The sequence below is a fragment of the Seriola dumerili genome, unplaced genomic scaffold (genome assembly GCF_002260705.1).
Source record: "Seriola dumerili isolate Sdu_G_001 unplaced genomic scaffold, Sdu_1.0 BDQW01000003.1, whole genome shotgun sequence".
NCBI lineage: Eukaryota > Metazoa > Chordata > Actinopteri > Carangiformes > Carangidae > Seriola > Seriola dumerili.
The window spans coordinates 13,340,045-13,361,097 of NW_019174258.1; the positions used below are offsets into that span (position 1 = coordinate 13,340,045).

The 21,053-nt window shown below is 40.7% G+C and overlaps 3 protein-coding genes across 3 annotated transcripts; 2 read left to right on the forward strand and 1 right to left on the reverse strand.

Moving 5' to 3' along the window:
- Positions 1 to 1,592: 1,592 nt before the first annotated feature.
- LOC111218975 (Y+L amino acid transporter 2) lies at positions 1,593 to 10,977 on the forward strand. The gene is made up of 10 exons (XM_022741492.1): positions 1,593 to 1,661; positions 5,525 to 6,108; positions 6,229 to 6,354; positions 6,883 to 7,027; positions 7,115 to 7,238; positions 7,355 to 7,458; positions 7,630 to 7,726; positions 7,957 to 8,106; positions 8,818 to 9,001; positions 9,096 to 10,977. The coding sequence occupies exons 2-10, from the start codon at positions 5,619 to 5,621 to the stop codon at positions 9,161 to 9,163; spliced, it is 1,488 nt and encodes a 495-aa protein (XP_022597213.1). The 5' UTR covers positions 1,593 to 1,661; positions 5,525 to 5,618; the 3' UTR covers positions 9,164 to 10,977.
- Positions 10,978 to 10,981: 4 nt separating this feature from the next.
- On the reverse strand, positions 10,982 to 15,707 carry slc7a6os (solute carrier family 7 member 6 opposite strand). The gene is made up of 5 exons (XM_022741507.1): positions 15,482 to 15,707; positions 14,377 to 14,706; positions 13,207 to 13,410; positions 12,313 to 12,445; positions 10,982 to 11,993 (listed from the first exon to the last, which is right to left on the reverse strand). The coding sequence occupies exons 1-5, from the start codon at positions 15,668 to 15,670 to the stop codon at positions 11,851 to 11,853; spliced, it is 999 nt and encodes a 332-aa protein (XP_022597228.1). The 5' UTR covers positions 15,671 to 15,707; the 3' UTR covers positions 10,982 to 11,850.
- A 2,565-nt stretch (positions 15,708 to 18,272) lies between these two features.
- LOC111221702 (E3 ubiquitin-protein ligase TRIM21-like) lies at positions 18,273 to 19,892 on the forward strand. The gene has a single exon (XM_022745217.1). It carries the CDS (start codon positions 18,273 to 18,275, stop codon positions 19,890 to 19,892), a length of 1,620 nt encoding a protein of 539 aa, XP_022600938.1.
- The last annotated feature ends 1,161 nt before the right edge of the window (positions 19,893 to 21,053 follow it).

Consider the following 21,053-nt stretch of genomic DNA (forward strand, 5'->3'; position numbering starts at 1 on the left):
GACATGTCAGGTCATTCTGAGATAAAGATGGTCTCAGACTGCTTAACGCACAGGAAATACCATGGCGTCTCCTCCACCAGCATGACCAGAGAAGTAACTGTATATTCATATAAGTGTGACATGGTACTGTGCTTTCACTGGTGCTCACTGACGTGGTGTTTCTGTGTCTGCAGGTGACAGTAACTGGGCAGTTTCTGTGTTACAAAGAAATAAGTTGGTGTTTTTTGTTTTTATTGTGATATGTATGATTTAATTCCCTCCTTCTCACAATGGCAAAATCTAAATTTAAAAAAATGCAACACAATAAACTGACTTTTTACATTGAAACACATGTTTAATACAGCTTTGTTTTCCTCTTGAACCCTGCTTCATCTTCCACCAGCTTTTCACTAAGGTACATTTTGACCTGATGTGGGAAACTGGGACTACTTTCCAGCACATCCCTGTTCTTTACCTTGTTATGCATGAAATCACTATGAATGGATTCTGTACTTCATGAACCCATGTCAGCACATCGCTGTGTTGTGTGCTACCCTCAGCAAAACCCCAGTTTGCCGCTTCACTGTGTGTTTGTGTGTAGATCTGTTTCACCATCCCTGACACTTCAGTAACATAACAATGGCACATGGCACATACTGTTCAAGGGCCCGTCCTCTGCTCCTAGCAGGGCCACTCTAATTACATGTCTGCTCTTCACACACCAACACTGTGTCAGCCTTTATGGCAAAATCTCATGAGACTGTTTATGTTGATATAATAGAGAAATATTGACATGGGAAATACCATGCCCCATACCAGCAATTTGATTGTAACAATACTGATAATTCAGTGTTCCCATTAGCAAATGTATTATATGTACATATATTGAATTTCCATATATGAAATATATGTGCATATAAAATAAAAACATATGTAAAAGTAATTATAAACCTATTAGATATTAGACCAATTTCATATATTGGCATACAGTATATGTCTAGACCATACTAATATATATGTTTATGTATGTATGCTTATATGTATACAGTGGGGTCCAAAAGAGCACTTTTTATTGGTTGCAACATGTTATAGCGTACCATATAAAATTCATAATAGATATTTTATATGTATATAAATTTTACTATGGGTATTTCGCATAGGTATTTCACACTTAGGCTATATCTTCGTATATCCAGAGGATGTATGTGATACTAATATATCCCCTTATAGGTGACATACATGGTGTCACCCTTGATTTAGGACCATATATGTCATATTTTTCTGTATTTCAATTAGTATTTTTTTTATTCATTACCGTTCAAGATACTTGTATTTCTTTGCAATTATTAATCCATTTTAAGCATTTTTGATAAGTTGTGATGGAAACCTGTTATACAAACAAATAATGACTTCACGGATTCCTGCATTGCTATATATTAATTTGGTCATTGCTGGATGACAAACAAAATGTTTTTGTCAGTAAGTGAAGGTGCTGTGTCCTGACAATAACCATAATGTAATGTATGCATACTGTAGTCTAACAGGTCACATGACGCCTCCTCTGAGCAGCAGCAGCGGCAGCAGCAGCAGCAGCAGCAGTTGTTTACCGGTGCTGATGCGTTTGTTAGCGGACACTGTTCGCTGCCTGTCAAACCGCCCAGGGAGGAGGCAAACCAGCACAGGTAAGACTGGGACATGTCCCGAGCCTGTTTCTGCTGAGCGGGGATTGTTTCTGTTACAGCGGGACAGTGTCGCCGTGTCCGGTGAAGACAGGATAACCTGGCTTTAGAGACATCGGGACAAAAGGGAAGTCGCGTCTGTTTGCACCGGCGACAAGCGAACCGCAGAAAGGCGAGACAGAACCGGAGATGAGGAGGGAGACATTCAAAGTGAAAGACTAAATCAGGAATTATTTCTCCACATTGTGTATTTTGTGACAGTGGAGGTGATTTTTATTGATACGAGGTGGACGCAGACATTTTTTTTTTATCGTTTGGGTTCAAAGCCGTGATGTAGTGGATCAAAACAAAGACCAGACTAACCTCTGCAGTTGAAACCATAGGTCGAAACACACTAAGGTATGCAGAAAAAACAGGCGTATTGTTATTATAGCTTTTTAATAACAGCATATTCATTGTAAATTTTTTTAATTCATGAAGGACAGCTATCGGTAGAACGGGGCTCTCCCTTTGAATTACCCCTATTTAACCTCGATTCGTACATAATACTATATACATAAACTTTCATTTTCAGTAAAATACTTAGAGAAAGAGAAATAACTTATTTCCACTGAAGTTGCGACAGACAGAATTGTGGCTTTATTGTGAAAGGTAGAAGCGGAAGTGTAGGGTAGTAATGTAGTGTTACTTGGCACTGGTTATTTTAGTGAGACAACGCTGGCCCGGAATGTATTGTAAGGTTAAAGATGTCTTTTTATATGATGATGTTTATTATTATATAGCCTAGCTGTCATGTGTCTCCAGGGAAGTAACAATATATCAGGAAATAGACAGGTCCCTGCTGACCTAGCCTTAAAACTGAAGCTAATCCAAAAGTAGCTTGGGTCATTATTGGTTGAAAGATTTATCCACCTTTAGCATGATCTTGTGTAAGATGGGCACACAATAGGCCTATTGAAATAATATTATAATAATAATATTTTTTTTAACAAATTAATTATATTAATTTGAATAGCTTAATAATTTAAAATAATATTTCAATAGGCATGACAAAGGCCTAAACAAATGTTATTTTCACCCACTTTTCCACATATAATACAGGTTGGACTAAGTCTAAAAGTTGCTCACTTTGTGATTACAGTAATGTGCTGTAAATAGTTTGGCTTTGTTTAGGTTGACACAGTTTGTCTGCACATTTATACTTTAATCTTGAAATGTAAACTTGTTTGGAGAATATCTCTGTTACACTTTATCCAACTTTGAGAAAAGGATCTCTGACAGTTGTGATATTAATAAATGACATTTTGTTCTTGAAAGTAGACCACTGATAATAGATTTTGGTAACAGAATGAACACAGCATAGGCAGGAAGTGTCAACTGTCACAGGTTTGAAAGAGTGAAGAAGTAGATGAATAGTTTTCATTATGAGCAGCTCTAGCTCTGTTTACCTTCCTGTAGCTGCTCCCACCTTGTTGACCTTGTTTCTCAGATACCTACATACTGTACCTAGCTGCTGATTATTTTGTCATCGATTAACTGTTTTATCTACAAGTTGTGCCTGTCACAATTTTCTAAAGCTGATATGCAATTAAGTGGCTTTGTCTGACCAACTGAGAGAAAAGCAAGAGAAAAGCAGCAAATTGATGACGTTGCTGTCAATTGATTTTCTGTCCATCAGAAAATCAAGAAGACCAATTGACCAATTGTTTCAGCTCTGGAAGTCTGGAAGTTGATAAATTATTAACTTTGCGCTGATCTCATACAGAAGTCTTCAAGCTGCTCGTAGAGCTGGTGTGACTTGTTGAATCATGTGGAGAGAAGACGTTGCACCTTTTTCTGTCTTTGGTTGGACTTCTAACAATGTTGATCTTTTCATCTGATGCACTCTGCAGTACACTCAGCTTCCTGTTTGTCTCTTTAGGTTGTTGAGGGGTACTTTTAGCCTGTATTAGAAAAAGAAGGAGGTGGTGCCATGTGTCAAAGGTCCTGGGCTAAATTCCAACCCAGGACATCACAATCACATGAAAAGCATCTTACACCCCCCTGGATGTCCCACCATGTGCTCCAGCACTGGAAGTATTACAAGGTTCACTGTACATCACACCTATGTTACGTCTTCAGAATTTTTAACCGAGATACATATTGTTTGACACATTTCACAGGTGACAGACACACACAAGTTCACATACACTTATGAAGACTCACACCACCAACACCTTTACCTCCGAGCTAATGTGGCTTGACTTCAGCCTTCAGACAATTAGCGTTACTTCTGTTTCGATGTGTCTGTTGTTGAGCGATGAGATTTAAGTGAACAGTAGCAGTGTGATTGTTTGACTTATTGATTGGTCTGTCATCAGCAGGTAAACAGGTGGTGTGGTGGTGAGGAGCAGATGCCTAATGGTTGAACAGAAGCATGTGCCTCACATGCACAAGGACACACACACATCAGCCCATTGTGATAATAACTGACCCTCCAGTTTGGTTTATACTAATATTACTATAAATTAGACCTTCCACACCTACATTACATGCAGCACGGCCCATGCTAGTCCTTCTCTCATCTATATGCCCCCTCCTCTCTCTCGGCCCTGCCTGGAGACAGTTCACATCATTCTCTGAAATGCCACCATCTTCAAACCAATTTAACTTTATGTATCCTTTATAACATAAGTTATAAGGGGATTACTGGGCAAACAGATACTGCAACCCCTCACAACAGCCCCAGGATACTAAATGTCTCTGTGGCATTCTGTCTTAATGTTTTGTTTCCGTGTGTGTGAGCTTAAAATATGGTTGTCACTAATGATTTTGCTCTGATTATTGAAATGAGGAGACATTTTGCTCATGTCCTTTCAACAAACCGTGAGGGCCTGATTGTGACCCTCAGGGCTTTCTTGCTGTAGTAAAGGACAGATGAACAGTTCACACAGGGTAAGAGGGGAGGGGGGAGGCGAGTTGATTTGGTTTAGCTGTGGCAGATATTAAAGGTCCCATATTTTACACTTTTCCTGTTTTATTTGAAGTGTTGATCCATAAGAAGATATATTTGTAGTTTTAAGAACCAAAAAGCAGCTCAGTGTAGTTTTATATCTCCTTTCTCAGGCTTCTCTCTGGAGCTCTAGTAACAACAGGTCGGTGAGTCAATCAGAAGAGAGGAGGCCTCTCTTCTGATTGGCAAATATAGGGCCTCCTCTCTTCTGATTGGCTGAATGTTTTCTGTGTGATCAAATAAAAATACAGCAGATTTCAGGTAAACACTCAGAGAAACCAAATCCTGCAAGGTCGCATACTGGGTCCAGGTGGGCTGGGCTTGGGGCATGACTGAGGGCAGTGACTGCTTCGATGTGACATCACAAAGTTACAGATTACCTGATGGTTTGTTTTAAGGCTCAGTTTCTGAATACAGGCTGTGTGCATTTCTCTGTGGACTGAGCGATACTTTCACATCTACCTTTATACAGTATGGGACCTTTAAGAGATGGAAGTGGATTTTTAGTTTGTAATTCATTTTTTTAATATTTCATTTCTTCTGTGTGTTTCTGAGAAGAATGTAGATTCAGACAATAGTATAGCAGCACAAAGAGAAGCTCTGCTGAATCACCTACGAGCGTCATGTTTCTCCTCCTCGCCGCCTCCGCAGTTAATGTTTCCACTGTCAGTGCCCTCTCTGTTATCTGCTCATCCAAAACCTCTTTCCCGTTCCCTTGATACTCTGAGCTTGAGCCATGACCTTTCTTTTACAGGTGTTTGATACATTAGAGATTAAGTACCAGCCACAGGACACTGCTCTGACTCATCATTTAGCATTAAGCTCCTGTTTACTTTATTGGTAATGACTTGGTACATTTGTATGTTTTGTACAGGGTGCTCCAGAGGTCGCCAGATAGGGAACCAGGACCTACAGTGTCCACAGTCTGTCCTTTGCTCTCGCTGGCTCAGCGCCGAGACAACAGCGCCATGACTGACCGGGAAGAATCCAAGAAGATGAATGGCAGTGCTGGTCACTCCTCGCATCTTTTGGAGGCGCCCAAAGAGAGCATGCAGCTGAAGAAGGAGATCTCGCTGCTCAACGGGGTCAGTCTGATCGTAGGAAACATGATCGGCTCTGGCATCTTCGTCTCCCCCAAGGGTGTGCTGTTCTACAGTGCTTCTTACGGGCTGTCGCTAGTCATTTGGGTTATTGGGGGCCTGTTCTCTGTGGTGGGGGCCCTGTGCTACGCTGAGCTGGGCACCACCATCACCAAATCAGGGGCATCTTATGCATACATCCTGGAGTCGTTTGGCGGCTTCATTGCATTTATTCGTCTGTGGACGTCTCTGTTGATTATCGAGCCCACCAGCCAGGCGGTTATCGCCATTACATTCGCAAACTACCTGGTGCAGCCGCTCTTCCCAACATGCGAACCGCCGTACACAGCAGCCAGGCTCATCGCTGCAGCGTGTATATGTAAGTACATGTGATCTCTTCTGCATCCCACTGCTGTTTGATCGTGTCTGTTCTACCTGTTCCTGCAGGACTGGACTCAACACTGAGCACACCTGTGAACACCTTCCTGTCTCTCCCCAGGCTTACTGACATTCATCAACTCCGCCTATGTGAAGTGGGGCACTCGTGTGCAGGACACTTTCACCTATGCTAAGGTGGCGGCCCTCATTGTAATCATCGCCACTGGCATCGTCAAGCTGTGCCAGGGTGAGTTGTTAACATTGCAAGGGCGACAAAACACAAAACACAACTGGGAATGGTCTGTGATGTTATGTGAATAAAGCTGAGTTTTTTCTCCTCCTGATATCATTCTAATTAAACATGGCGACGGATTTCCAGCATCTGCTAAGTGTTGGGAAGGTGATTTCGATACATTGTTCAGCGTCGTGTCTGATCCACAGCTCCACACCAACATTTTGTCTCATTACTTCTATGTGTAGTATGACTCATACAACAAAGGAATGACACTTTACTACTTTATAGTAAAATATATTTACTGACATGAACCTTACTCTGTCTTAACAGTCAGAGGAAAACCCTTGGTGAGCTTAATTTATAAAATACTTGCATAACTTTATTGATACTGGCATTGCTGAAACAGCAAGGAAGTTTGAATCTCAGCAGCCATTGACAGTGGAACTACAAGGACACAAACAGTTTTATGATCATTTTCCTTAGATGGATGCAACAACATTTCACTGACTGACCCTTTAATTGTTGTGTCTGTTTTCTTAGGTTACACAACCAACTTTGAATCGTCCTTTCAGGGATCGTCTACAGATCCTGGTGACATCGCACTGGCACTCTACTCCGCCCTCTTCTCTTACTCCGGCTGGGACACTCTCAACTTTGTTACTGAGGAGATCAAAAACCCTGAAAGGTAATTTTTCCCTTTGAATGTACGAGTAGTGGCAATTCAGAATTTTTTAATCAGCCTGGTAATGCTCTGATATCCTGTCGTTTCCAGGAACCTTCCCCTGGCCATTGCCATCTCTATGCCCATTGTTACCATCATCTACATCCTCACCAATGTGGCCTACTATGCCGTTCTGGATGTTAGCGCTATACTGGCCAGTGATGCAGTGGCAGTGGTGAGTAAACAAAATGTAAAGCGCTTTGACAAAAGCAGGTGATCAGATGGAGAAGAAGATGGATGTGTGTGTGTGAGATGAACCTGCAGCTAAACCAGTTTATGTGCTCGGTTCAGACATTTGCAGATCATACTCTTGGTGTGATGAGCTGGACCATCCCCATCGCTGTAGCTCTTTCCTGCTACGGAGGCCTCAACGCTTCCATCATCGCTGCATCCAGGTAGAAAACACACACACACACACACACACACACACACACACACACACACACATACACACACACACACACTACTACTTACTTACTATGGCTTACAGATTCATTTTTATATGACTAGTATAACACTATATCACTTTGCTTTTATCAGTCTTAATTCATGTGTATTGCATCCAGGTTGTTCTTCGTGGGCTCCCGTGAGGGTCACCTTCCAGACGCTCTGTCCATGATCCACATACAGAGATTCACTCCGGTCCCTGCTCTCATCTTCAATGTATGAATATGGATCAGTCATATGTATATGGTCGAGGAAGTACAGGAAATGTCCACTTAATGGCAGTATACTGTAAGGTGGAGCCTCCTCACTATACTTGTCTCCTTCACTGTATCAGCTGATTTGAAACTATTCTACAAACTAGTTATTAAAATACTAATGTTAATGGAAACTGGCTGCACTTCCTTAACTGTTCCCACCCTCCCTTTCCTCCTCTGTCCACTGTCCAGTGTGTCATGTCACTGATCTACCTGACAGTGGAGGACGTCTTTCAGCTCATCAACTACTACAGCTTTAGCTACTGGTTCTTCATGGGTCTGTCCATTGCCGGCCAGATCTACCTCCGCTGGAAGGAGCCTGACAGACCCAGACCTCTGAAGGTCAGACCAGTTAAACACACCTGTGTTATCCTGAGCACCCATCCATTCAATTATCCCATCCACTTATCTGGGTCTGGGACATATAATAGTAGAAAATTCCTTACAGGAGAGGGAGTTCAAATAAGGGAAGAAATATTAAAAATAATTGTATCATAGTCATCACATTAAAGCAAAGATTTTTAAAGGTTCCATATTTTACACTTTTCCTGTTTTATTTTAAGTTTTGATCCATAAGAAGACATATTTGGTTTTAAGAACCAAAAACTATCTTAATGTAGTTTTACATCTCCTCTCTCAGGCTTCCCTCTGGAGCTCTAGTAACAACAGGTCAGTGAGCCAATCAGAAGAGAGGAGACTCTGAGCCTCCCTTCTGACAAATAAAAATAAAGCAGATTTCAGGCAAACACTCAGAGAAACCAAATCCTGCAAGGTCGCATGGTGGGTCCAGGTGGGTGGCGCTTGGGGCATGACTTTGTTGTGACATCACAAAGTTACAGAAGTCCTGACGGCTGGTTTTAAGGCTCAGTTTCTGAATACTGGCTGTGTGCATTTCTCTGTGGACTGAGCGCTTCACAGTATTAATATAGAACCTAGACCTGCTTTATAATCAAACAACACATGGACATCTCACGTTCTACAATATGGGACCTTTAAAATAAGTCGTTTTTTTGTTGCGGTTCTAGCTCACGCTCTTGATTTCTCTCTCTACAGTTGACTTTACTGTACCCGGTGGTGTTCTGTCTGTGTGCTGTTTTCCTGGTGGCAGTGCCTCTCTACAGCGACACGGTCAACTCTCTGATCGGCATTGCCATTGCCTTGTCAGGCGTTCCTGTCTACTTCCTGGGTGTCTATTTACCAGAGTCCAAACGACCACCTGTCATCACCAAGCTACTGCGTGAGTGTACTACACAGCCCTAAGGCAACAGGCAGCACTTGTCATTTCAACTCTTTGCTCTCTCTTAACAACATGTTGTTGTCTCTTACTCCAGGATCTCTGACTCACTTTACCCAGTACTCCTGCTACTGCGTACTGACAGAGATGGACAAAAGTGAATAGCATCCAGTGCACTTCAAAAACTTTACCCAGCAGTCTCTGCATCCTCAAAGCTGACAGTCACCAAGGGACCAGACAGGGGAATCTGGATTTATGACTCTTTTTTTTTTTTTGTACTGCACAAACGCTGAAGCTCTCGGACTTCACTGACTTGTTTACAACACTGGAAATCCTGCCACAGATGTACAAGTTCACTTGCAGATTCATCCTGGAATTCAAGGACATTGGAGGATTTCAAACTTTAGTAGAGTCAGTACAGATACTGTATATTACATATTGTGGATATTATTACAGTTTCACTCCTTCATCCCAATGTTTAATGACCTTCAGTAAAAACGATTTGCCTTTTCAGTTTATAGGTAATTGTATAAATGCCTTTTGAGTAGCATGTGTCTGTGAGATTTTACAGGTGCTGTGTAGATGACCACAGGGACCTGATAATGATGCAAGTGCATTTTATGATATGGACTTAAGTTATTGTAACTGAAACATATTATGAACAGTGTGTGTGTGAATGTGTTGATTTTACTGAGAATTAAAGTATCATAAATTCTCTGTCATTCATTTGCTGAATGATAAAAGGGAGGAAAATATTTTTTGTCTGCTGCTATGTGAAGATGTTGAATCATCATCCTTATGCCACTGCCTTTATGTCATTTTGGTGCCACTATATAGTATTTCTTTGTGTGTGTTCTTTGCATTTTAACTTTTGTTGCTGTATGCTGAAATAGAACATTGGCTTGTTTAAAGCATCTCAGCTGAGGTGGGTTCAGTGTCTGCAGAGTCCACTCTGTCTGGCATTGTAGGAAGCTGGAGACTTCCTGTTCCTTGTATTTGCTTTAAACTGTTTAACCCTAAATCAGTACACAGTGTGCTGTGTTCAAGACCTCAACACATTGAGAACTGGGTCAAAATAGCATTTTAGTTATCCATTGTAGTTCTATTGTTATCCATCTTTAAGTCCAGTTGTGTAACATTACTCCGACCTTTGTTCTAAATGGTCTCAAGTAAACTCTGCTTCATACATACTGTATCTCAGAATCTATTCTGTCAATTCATCCTAAATTGCACCTCTGGTTTCGATCTTGTGCCGTTAATGAGATTGTGCGTTGGTACTGGTGTTCTCCTGGTCCAGTGTCTGACTCTACGTAACACACACAAGTACCATGTGGCCACAAGATGCATAATACGTATGTGTATAATCATTAGGAAACTGTTGAGTACTAAGGGAAGTGAAGTTTTAATGTGCAGTTACATCCCAAATTATTGCAATACAGGAAGTTTTGGACATGGAAAATCCATTTAATGTCAATGGAACCTTATTTCATCATCTGCATTTCAACCCCTCCTAGACAGCAGAGTTAACCCAAAATCCTGGACATAAGAGGAACATTTTCAACATGAGAAAGATTGATTGTCAGGGGTTTTTCCTAAGCCTAAAAAAGGAAAATACTTTATGCATCAGTTTGAAAACTTCATAGCAGTTGGGACGGATTTTTATACACCTGCCATCACTGGCCTACCTCATAAAAATAACACTGCATCACCTCAGGAATGTAACTGAGCAAAACAGCTCATGAGGTCACCAGCTCCAGCAATAATGAGAATGCTGAATCTCAGTTTTCCCTTATTTTGTCACATTTCCTTCCCCCACTTCCAACAGAACATTTGAGTTTGTGGGTTACTGGGCTGCATACTGTCTCTGGATCTTGAATGATGAGATTATATGTTCTATCTCCAAACTGATCTAATTTTAGGGTCAATCAATAAATTCTTCAAAATGAACCAGTTTGTGTTCATGGTGGAGGTAAAATAAAAAAAATAAATAAATAAATTGACAACGGATATGTTTTATGTTTATTTTGAAAGCTTTCTTTTTATACACATCTACATATTTACAAAAGTTGAATTCAACAAGCATCCAAGAAATTCGAGGGGTATTTCTGACCCACACACACACACACACACACACAAACACAAAAAGTTGCAACACGCTTTCGAATTATGCAGAAATCTAACACACAATTATACATACACATACACACACCCAAACACTACCATGCACAAAATGCAAACACCCTAAATTGCAACCACACACGGCCCGAGACATCTCACTAACAGAACTGTTAACAGCACAAAGCATACGAGGCATATCACACTAATGTGCAATATTTCTAACACACATCCACTTTGAACAAACACCCACACACAAAGTCACTCCACCACAATTTAAAAAAAAAAAAAAAAAAAAAGACACTGGATCCCTCTAGAAATAACACCTACTCCTTAAGAATCTGTAGTAAAGAGAGAGATGATTTCACACTAAAATGCTGTGTGATATGTGGTATGTAAGCAACGTGCATTTTAGTCGTCTACACGTTTTGTGACTCAGTGACTTTGTTATACTTTGGCACATGAAATTTTACTTTTTGAAAATGTAAGGTATTTTTACTGATGTTAATACTTGAAATTAGGAACTTAATAAAAATCTGATGAGTGCTACACATTAATTGCTACATTTTAAGATTGCATTTCTTAAAGAAAATTTTGTCAGGCATGTTGCCATATTGTGTGCCATTCTAGCAGTTGCTTTCCTCCTCTCTCAAATACACAGAGGTCTATGGAGTACGGTGTTATCTGTGGAGAGGGCATTGGGAAGATCCACTGACAGTGTGAGTTAAGGGGGTAGATCAATCGGAATTGTATTTGTCTCCATCATCATCATCCTCCTCTTCCTCATTATCTTCACCACGGCAGCCCAGCTCATGCAGCACTTCCCTCTGGTAGCTCTCCCAGCTCCTCCGGCTGTACGAGTGCTCCTCCTCCCAGTAACCTGAGGACACGAGGCAGAAATCAGCCGATGAATGACAAGCAAGGACTGGGGTGAGTGCCTCACATTTGGAAATGCAATTGTACATGATTAATTATTAGAAATAGTCCATGTTGTCTCTCCAGACACACATCAGTAATGTGCCTCTGTAATAGAAATTTCAAGTCTTGTAGGAGGCTGGGACATGTCTACAAATGTCTGTCAGGCACCACAAAGTGAACAAAAGCATGTCCGGTCTATATTTCATCTTCCACGTAGATCACAGTTTGCAAAAAAATATTTTTCACATCTACACAGACTTAACACATTAATAAATACATACCACCATAGCGTTCCTCTCTGTCACTGTCTGCATCACTGTCCTCATCAGGGTAGTCATTCCTCCAGTTGCCTTCCTCATTTTCATCATCCTCATCTTCATACACCTCCTCTTCATGAACCACGAGGTCAGGCACCTGAGACGAACAACATCCCTTTAATCTGAAAGCCTCATTTTGGTTTATTCATTATTTGTTTTAGTACACTGGGAAAATGTATTAATAATAAAATAAAGCCATTCTTATTATAAATCTAACCCAAATTAACACCTTTTAGATAATCACTTTATTCAACTGTCTAAATGAAGTCACCTGCTGAGCACTCTATAAATATTTAAGATGGATTTTAAAATGGTTCTCAAATGGGACAATATTCAGGCAAACATATTTAGACTGCAAGAAATGTCACCCACAGTATCAGTGCTACATATAGACTTTTATTATATATTATATTATATTATTGGGGTACATATAATAAAAATATGCCCCGCTGCTGTCATTAGTCTCATTTTTATATATTGTGGCCTCATCTGTCACATCACAACAACAGCACATGGAGAAACGAGCCCACGGTACTGATTGACCTGAGGCAGTGTTAGATTCAGGGCCACTGCTTAGACTTAACCCAAATATAAAGACAGAGAGCAGGGACAAATTTCACAGGTTGGCCTGTATAAATAAATATATATATATATATATATATATAATCAAGAACAGCTGCATGTGAGCTGACTCTCGCTGATTTGTCTGAATAGATTTCACAAGCAGTTAGCACAAAACGGGTGTGAACTCAGACCCCTTGCTTTCCCCATTTCTAATGCTCTATTTCACCCATTTCTTCATTCACTCACTCCGATTTCAGCACTCATTCATCCGCCTGTCCATCCATCCACACACACCAGTTCTCCCTCATCAGCATAGGCCCTGACAGACAGGATGTCCTGGATCCACCCTGGTGTGATCGTTTCCTGGTAGTAAAGATCGTAGACGTAGTCCTCGTCCCCTCTGTGTTCTTCACCCAGTCCCTCTCCAGATATGCTCAGACGCTCCCGCAGCATCTTTGTGCTGTTACACAGGATGACTTCCGGATCCGAAGGCAACGTCTTAAGAAGAATAGAGCACGAGAGTTAATTAATTACTATTGAGGCTATCCATGTTAAAAAATGTCTAATGCCTAATGTAACATCTAACAGATTAACCAAGGCAGGTAACACACAATACCATAAAGAGCTAAACAAGTAAAGCATTTGTGTACAGATCTATTCTTTTTATAGAAAAATCATTTCAACTATTAATTAACAAGCTGTAAAGCATTATGCTGCTACTATTTACTTTCTCAGTAATTCTAACCTTTCGTTACATATTGAACTGCAGGATTTTTACTATGATCAAGGAGAGAAGCAAGGAGTTATGGCTGTTAACATTTACTGAATTGGCATTACAATTGTATGTAATGAGAACAGAAGCAACCTAATGGGACAACATTTCATAGATATTCAGTTTTTTTTTCACGGCAGCTTGAAGAAAGCTTCTGTTGCTGCACCAACATAAATATATGGTAAATGGACTACACACATAGCATTTTTCTAGACTTATCAACCTCTCAAAGCGGTTTACACTGCGAGCCACATTCATGCCACATTTTTCTACCACACGCATGCATTCAACCACCAATGTTCCATCAGATGATTAGTGGATGACCTGCTTTACCTCCACAGCTATTGCTGCCCCATACATCTCATCCACTTCCCAGGCAGGGATGTTGGTGAGCAGATCTGACCCCCAAGATACTGTGTACTGACTGGGTAATGTCCCACAGCTAGATACCAGTACCAACACATACTTTGATTATGATTCCTGTTTATTATCATACTTCTTTTCCAAAACTATTTTCATGTTTTATACTGTTGTAATACTGATCCTTGAGCAACAAAAAGATACCATTCAGAACAAAATGAATAAATGTGAAAGGATTTACACCTCAAGAGTAAAAAAAACAAAAAAAAACCCAACATATTCCTGTAGCATAAACAATCATCACTAGTCAGCTACAATAACCATCAACTCACCTTGGAAGAAGATTTGCCTTGTTCCTCTGCATCCTCGTGTATGAGATCAACCACTTGGATTTCACCAAGACCCCAACATTTGTCCTGCTCTTTCTCAGTCTCCCCTTCGTTCTCAGGGGCATTGGTCTGAGGGCTCTGTGGCTCAGTTGGACTTGACAGCCCTGTACGGTGACTGGACAGTATCCTGTAGCGTTCCTCCCTCCGGGTGCTCCACTTTGTGCTCCGTAGGTCCCCAATTATCCTTTTAGAACTGGCAGCAGAGGGGCGCATTGCGTGGGCCATGCGAGGCCGAGCCAAAGCCTGTCGGACCTGGGTCTGAACGGGAGCATCCTGGTGATGAGATGATAATGAGAATCTACTGAGCTCTTATATGAAAACGAGGGACTCTTTAGCTTTAATTCCCGACACCTGGAAGTTGGACGAAACTCTAGTTTGCACGAAGTAGTAAACAAAAACATCTCACTACCCAGTTTGTTTTGAAAATATTCACAGCATCACTAAATTAATATTTTTCTCAAAATGGCACAGTGCACATAAACACAACAGGTTCGCATATGAATATTTATATAGAGGCAGAAATTTGCTTGTAATAACATTACACCAAAAAGGAGTAGACATTTTAGTAAGAGCACATTCCAGGATATCTTTACCTTTGATAATTAGCTTGCGTGACGGACATGACTTGCTTGTTTAATACTGGATTAAATAACGTTACAGTTTTAAAACGAGATTCTGGATGAAGTCAAATCATTTCCGAGGCCTGTACACATCACAACACCAACTTAATGAGCTAACGATAGCACATGCTAATGTGATTTGGAGCCTATAAATGGCTAACGTTGGCTGAATAGCCGTAATGCTACGCTAACAACAACTAGCATAGAGGGTGCGTTGTTTTACAACGACAACAATCACTAATTAGTCCAACTCAGCTTGCTATGAGCTAGTCAGTTTGACAAAAAAACGAATTTTACGTTTATAGCGACCCGCTAACTAACGTTTATTTGCTTAAAGCTAACCTATGCCTAATGTTTCCAACGCAAACAGCGCTGACGTTAGCCAGCAGCGCTCGGTTAGCTAACACCGTTGCCAGCGGGCCTCTCACCTGTGTCGCTACGGTCGCCACGAGTTTGAAGACTGAGTTCTCCACCTCGGCTTCATTGGGCTCAGGTACCGTCTCGCCTGAGCTCTGGGCCGTTTCCGGTCGGATCCGTTTACATGCCAGCAACAAAGCATCTGCGGGGTCGGTCCCCCTTTTTCGCTTGACTCGCAAAACGGTCGTGTTTGGATCCATGTTGTTCCTCTGTCTGGGCTGTCTGGCAGAGAGAGCGAGAGAGGGAAGTCGATAGAGCGCTCACTCCGCCTTTATTTCCGGTTACCACGAACGTCATAACACGGCGGAGTGCAGCAGGTAGGAAAATCCCTATTGTTGACAACATTGTACCGTTTTGGATCTTCAATAATAATAATAATAAAATTAAAAAGATATATAATCAATTTGCCAATGGTGATATTCATATTCTTAAATCAAAAAATATTCTAAACCTTTATTTATATATTTATTTAAAAAAAAACATTTATTTGTTTTCTTCGTTTAATGTTTTTTATTTAGATAATTCACCTTTGCTCTAATGTTGTTTTGGAGTCTATGTATTAATGATAATTTGTATGTGATTGTTTTGTATTAATGCTATCTCTGTTCAGTGTGACTTCTATTTTCAATTAAGATGTAAATAGATAAATAAATTATGCGTTTCCTAAAATTATCATTTTAAATTAGGCTATTTAATTTGTCCACTTAATTATACATTCACAGAGCTCATTCATTGGTGTCTGGTGTGTGTCACCTTAATGAATCCTTAATCTATCTATCTATCTATCTATCTATCTATCTATCTATCATAATACTGATAACCTAATTTTTTTTAGGTAGCCTATTTGATTATATTTAATATAATTGTTTCCTGACAAAAAATTAATTGTGATGAATTCGATTTTTAATTAAACTGTGACATTCAAATGCTAAACAATCATACTGTATATCTTATATTGAGATGTTACAGTGTGCCCTCTGAGCAGCCTACTTCTTCGGGATAGATATACTGCAACTGGCCGGAGCTAGCTGTTTAGCATGTTTTCAGGAGAAAGAAGAAGTAATAGAAATAGAAGGAAAACAACAGTTAACATAAGTGTTGCTTTTCACCGCTGGAGACAGCTCTTGGTGAGTAAAGGAATTAAGTTTGATGCTGAACATATATTTCTATACTATTATTGTGATATATTGTGAACCCCAGGCGGAAGACATCCCACTTCACACCAGGGAACATCCAGGGACTGGACATCGAGGTGGTGGAGAACTACAAGTTCCTGGGTGTTCACCTAAACAACAAACTGGACTGGTCCACCAACACCCACACTCTCTACAAGAAGGGTCAGTCGCCTTCACCTGCTGAGGAGACTGAGGTCCTTTGGCGTGTGTGGGGCTCTCCTCAGGACCTTCTACGACTCTGTGGTGGCCTCAGCCATCTACTTCGCTGTGGTCTGCTGGAGAGGGGGCAGCATTGACAGGGATAGGCAGAGGCTCAACAAACTGATCCGGAAAGCGAGCTCATTTAATAATCTTTTTAAGCATTATTTTTAAGAGTATACTTTACATTTTATGTATAGACTATAATTTTTTTCAAAATGATTTTAAATGTACTAATACATTAAGTGATAACTATCAACTGTAAAAATGTAAATTTATTTGGATGTAATCACTCTGACAGCCACAACAACCTATACTTTCATATTTCACCTTTGCTGTCAGTCTGAAGGAAATAAGTAATATCTTGGCATAGTTTGTTAATTTGAGAAAACCAATTATAGATCACATTAAAGAATTAAGAGGGTACAACTAAGTACTTTGATTCTGTAAATTAGTAAAGAAATCTCATCTAATACCACACACATATTGTTTCAACATATCACAATTACAGCAAGGGGAAAAACTGATCTGTCAGAGAATTGGTAAAGTTGTTGCAGTGGAAAATTTTAATGTGATTGTTTTTGTAACCGGTCATGCAACCTCATTTGAACTCCTTTGTAGTTACTGAGCTGACAGTTCCAGTTCGAGCTAAACTGTCCTTGACTGTGGTAAAGGAGTATTTCTTTATCTGCATTCCTTCCCTTTTAATTGGGTTTTGACTCCTGAGAACTTATAGCTACCTGCTTGTGCATCTTGACACCACCAGCTGCCAGCTAGGGGAGGGTTTTGTTCTCTTTTCAGGGCTCTTTAAACTCCTCCCCCATCCACCATGCCCAGCCCTCTGTCCTTCATATTTTCCTTGTAGTAGGTTGCAACAATGTAATGTGTGTTTGTGGTCTCAGTTAACTGACACATCTGGTCAGGCTTGATCGACTACTCCTGCAGTTTTATCATATTTTGTACACATCCTGTGATAAGGGCTACAGTGCCTTTAGAACTGGACACTAGAAAGACAGAGGGAAAAACAACACAACAGACTGTTTGCCTTAAGGGTGGTAGTCAGGGGACATTTCAAGAAGAGGTGGAGCAACACTGACAAATAGAAGTCACATCCCCCATTGTCACTAGAGTTTTCTTTCAGAGTGATGGGCAGCAGTCGACACAGGTCTCTGCTTTTAGACTGAAACCTGGTTCTTCCAGCATTTTTCAGGAAACTAAAACAGTCCCACAGTTATACAGGTGAGTACAATTTTTACTCTGGAGCAATTTTAGCAAATGTAGATGGGATATTTCACTTGAAAAAATTAACATTTCTGGAGGGCAATCATTCTGAATAACTTAAGACACGTTTTCAGACAAGTATTGATCTGTTCCATTGAATAATCTGATGTTATTTCACATCCATACTTCTGGTTTTAGTGTGTTCAACATGTCAGCTGCCAACTGTCTGCTGTCTGAAGAGAGCTTTCTGTGCTCCATCTGCCTGGATGTGTTCAACACTCCTGTCACCTTACAGTGTGGTCACAACTTCTGCAGGAGCTGCATCACTCAAAACTGGAGAATCAATAGAAAATACCAGTGTCCTGTGTGTAAAAAGCATTTTGACACAAGTCATGAGCTGCATGTCAATATTTTTATCTCTGAGATGGTTGCTCAGTTCAGAGAGTCAGCTGTAAAGACAGCCTCAGAGGTTGCCAAACCAGGAGAGGTCCCCTGTGACATGTGCACTGGGGTCAAACTGAAGGCTCTCAAGTCCTGCCTGGTGTGTCTGGCCTCGTACTGTGAAACTCACCTGCAGCAACATCAGACAGTGTCAGGCCTAAAAAGACACAAGCTCATGGACCCACTGGATAACCTGGAAGACAGAATATGTACGAAGCACAATGAACTCTTGGAGCTGTTCTGCAAGACTGAGCAGATGTGTGTATGTCAGTTTTGTAATGAGTCAGACCATGAAACACATGACGTTGTTCCTCTTAGTGAAGAATGCGAAGTAAGGAAGACTGACCTGGAGAGGACGCAGGCTGGATTTCAGCAGATGATCCAGGAGAGAGAGCTGAAGATACAGGAGCTCAGACGGTCAGCAGAGATCAGCATGGCCGCTGCAGACAAAGAGACAGCAGATGGTGTGCATGTCTTCTCCGATCTGATGCAGTTTGCTGAGACAGGCCTGGCTGAGCTGAGTGAGCAGATTAAAAAGAAACAGAAAATGACAGCCAAATCTGCTGAGGGCTTCATCAAAGAGCTGGACCAGGAGATCTCAGAGCTGATGAAGAGGAACAGCGAGGCTCAGCAGCTGTCATGCTCTGATCACTTCCACCTCCTGCAAAACTTCTCATCTCTGAATGCTTTTCCAAACACTAAGGACTGGAACAAAGTCAGTATCCATCAGCCATCGTTTGAGGGAGCTGTGGCCAGAGCTGTGGCTCAACTTAGGGAAACGCTCAACAAAGTTACGACGAAGCTGCTCGAGTCTGAATTGAAGAGGGTGCAGCAGTGCGCAGTGGATGTGACTCTTGATCCTAACACGGCACATCCTAGACTCATCTTGTCTGATGATGGTAAGCAAGTAAATCACAGTGATGTGGAGAAGAATCTCCCAGACAATCCAGAGAGATTTTCATACTGTGTCATGGTCTTGGGGAAGCAGAGCTTCTCCTCTGGCAGATTCTACTATGAGGTGGAGGTTAAAGGGAAAACTAAATGGGATTTAGGAGTGACCAGCGTGTCGGCAAACAGGAAAGGACAAGTGACATCAAGCCCGAAGGCCGGCTACTGGACCCTGCAGCTGAGGAATGGAAATGAGTATGTAGCTCTTGCTGACCCTGATGTTGTGCTGTCTCTGAAATCACAGCCTCAGAAGGTGGGGGTGTTTGTGGACTATGAGGAGGGACTGGTCTCCTTTTATAATGTTGATGTTGCAGATATTATCTACTCCTTCACTGGCTGCTCCTTTCCAAACAAACTCCTCCCATTCTTCAGCCCCTGTTTCAATGATGGTGGTAACAACTCTGCCCCTCTCAGGATCTCCATTGTTCAACTGAACTGAAAAGTGATTAAATCAAATGTTTTTTATTATCATTTATTTTTTATTTATTATTTCCTATCACTTAAGTCATCACTTAAGTCAGATCGCTCAAGTCAGAAAGCTTTGTTTTCAGACACACCCTGCCATGTCCCTTCATTAACACCCATTGTGTTTCAAATGCATTCATTTGTTTTGATTTTAAACTGAAAATTATGTAAAATTATATATTAATTGGTATTGTTGCAATAGTTTTCATACAATTGAACATCAGTGTTTCAGTTTGTTGTTGTTTGTTAGATCAAGTTTACATTTGTAGCTACTGGTAACAGAAGCTAGACCTTTCAACCATTTACCCATTACTTCTATTTTTCTCAATCAATATGTGTTGTTCGGGAATAGGCTGACTTTGATAAATGGATATGTATTTCTGAAATCAATCAGTCCATTTACCTGTTTATCCTGTGCATGATTATACGGCTCTGTAGGTTACCTTTATCTACTGTATGTATCTATTTAGATTAGATTATGATTTTACATTAAGAGAATAACAATCAAAAGCAAGCTTAAGGTTTTTTGTTTAGTAGTAGAACATTTTAACTTAAATACAACAGTTAGTTCCGACCAAGTAATTTGATTGGACGAGAGGCATTCCTTGAGCGCTGATAAACCAGCACTGGGACTTTTAACTACGTGTATCATTCCGCTTTACAGGTGACATAAACGGTCGTTATCTGTTTTAGATTGCAACAAACTTTGCAAAGATGAATATATTTCCAGAAATAACATTTGAATTAAATGATTTATGGTCGTCAGAAGAGGATGAAGTGAAGTGAAGAAGCCTGGATACTTCAACGCACACCTGAGGTAACGTGTAGACAAAGTAGCAAGCTAGTGTGCACTGTGCAGGTCAGGAAAATGTTTATGTGTTGCTTAGCAACAGTCCAGTACCAGTCCAGTTGTGGAACTATTTGTGTTGGCGTTGCCAAATAAATGATGGAGTAAACTAACAAATCATAATCTGTTGTTGCTTATTTAACTAATATGGCGCTGATGTTGTACTGAATATCAGCATTGCTGTGATTGTCTTCAGTATCTATGACCGAACAACGTCAGTACAAGGTCACGACCTCGAGTGTAATATTTCTTAAGTATCGTGTTCTTTATTGGGGGTTAGACATGTGT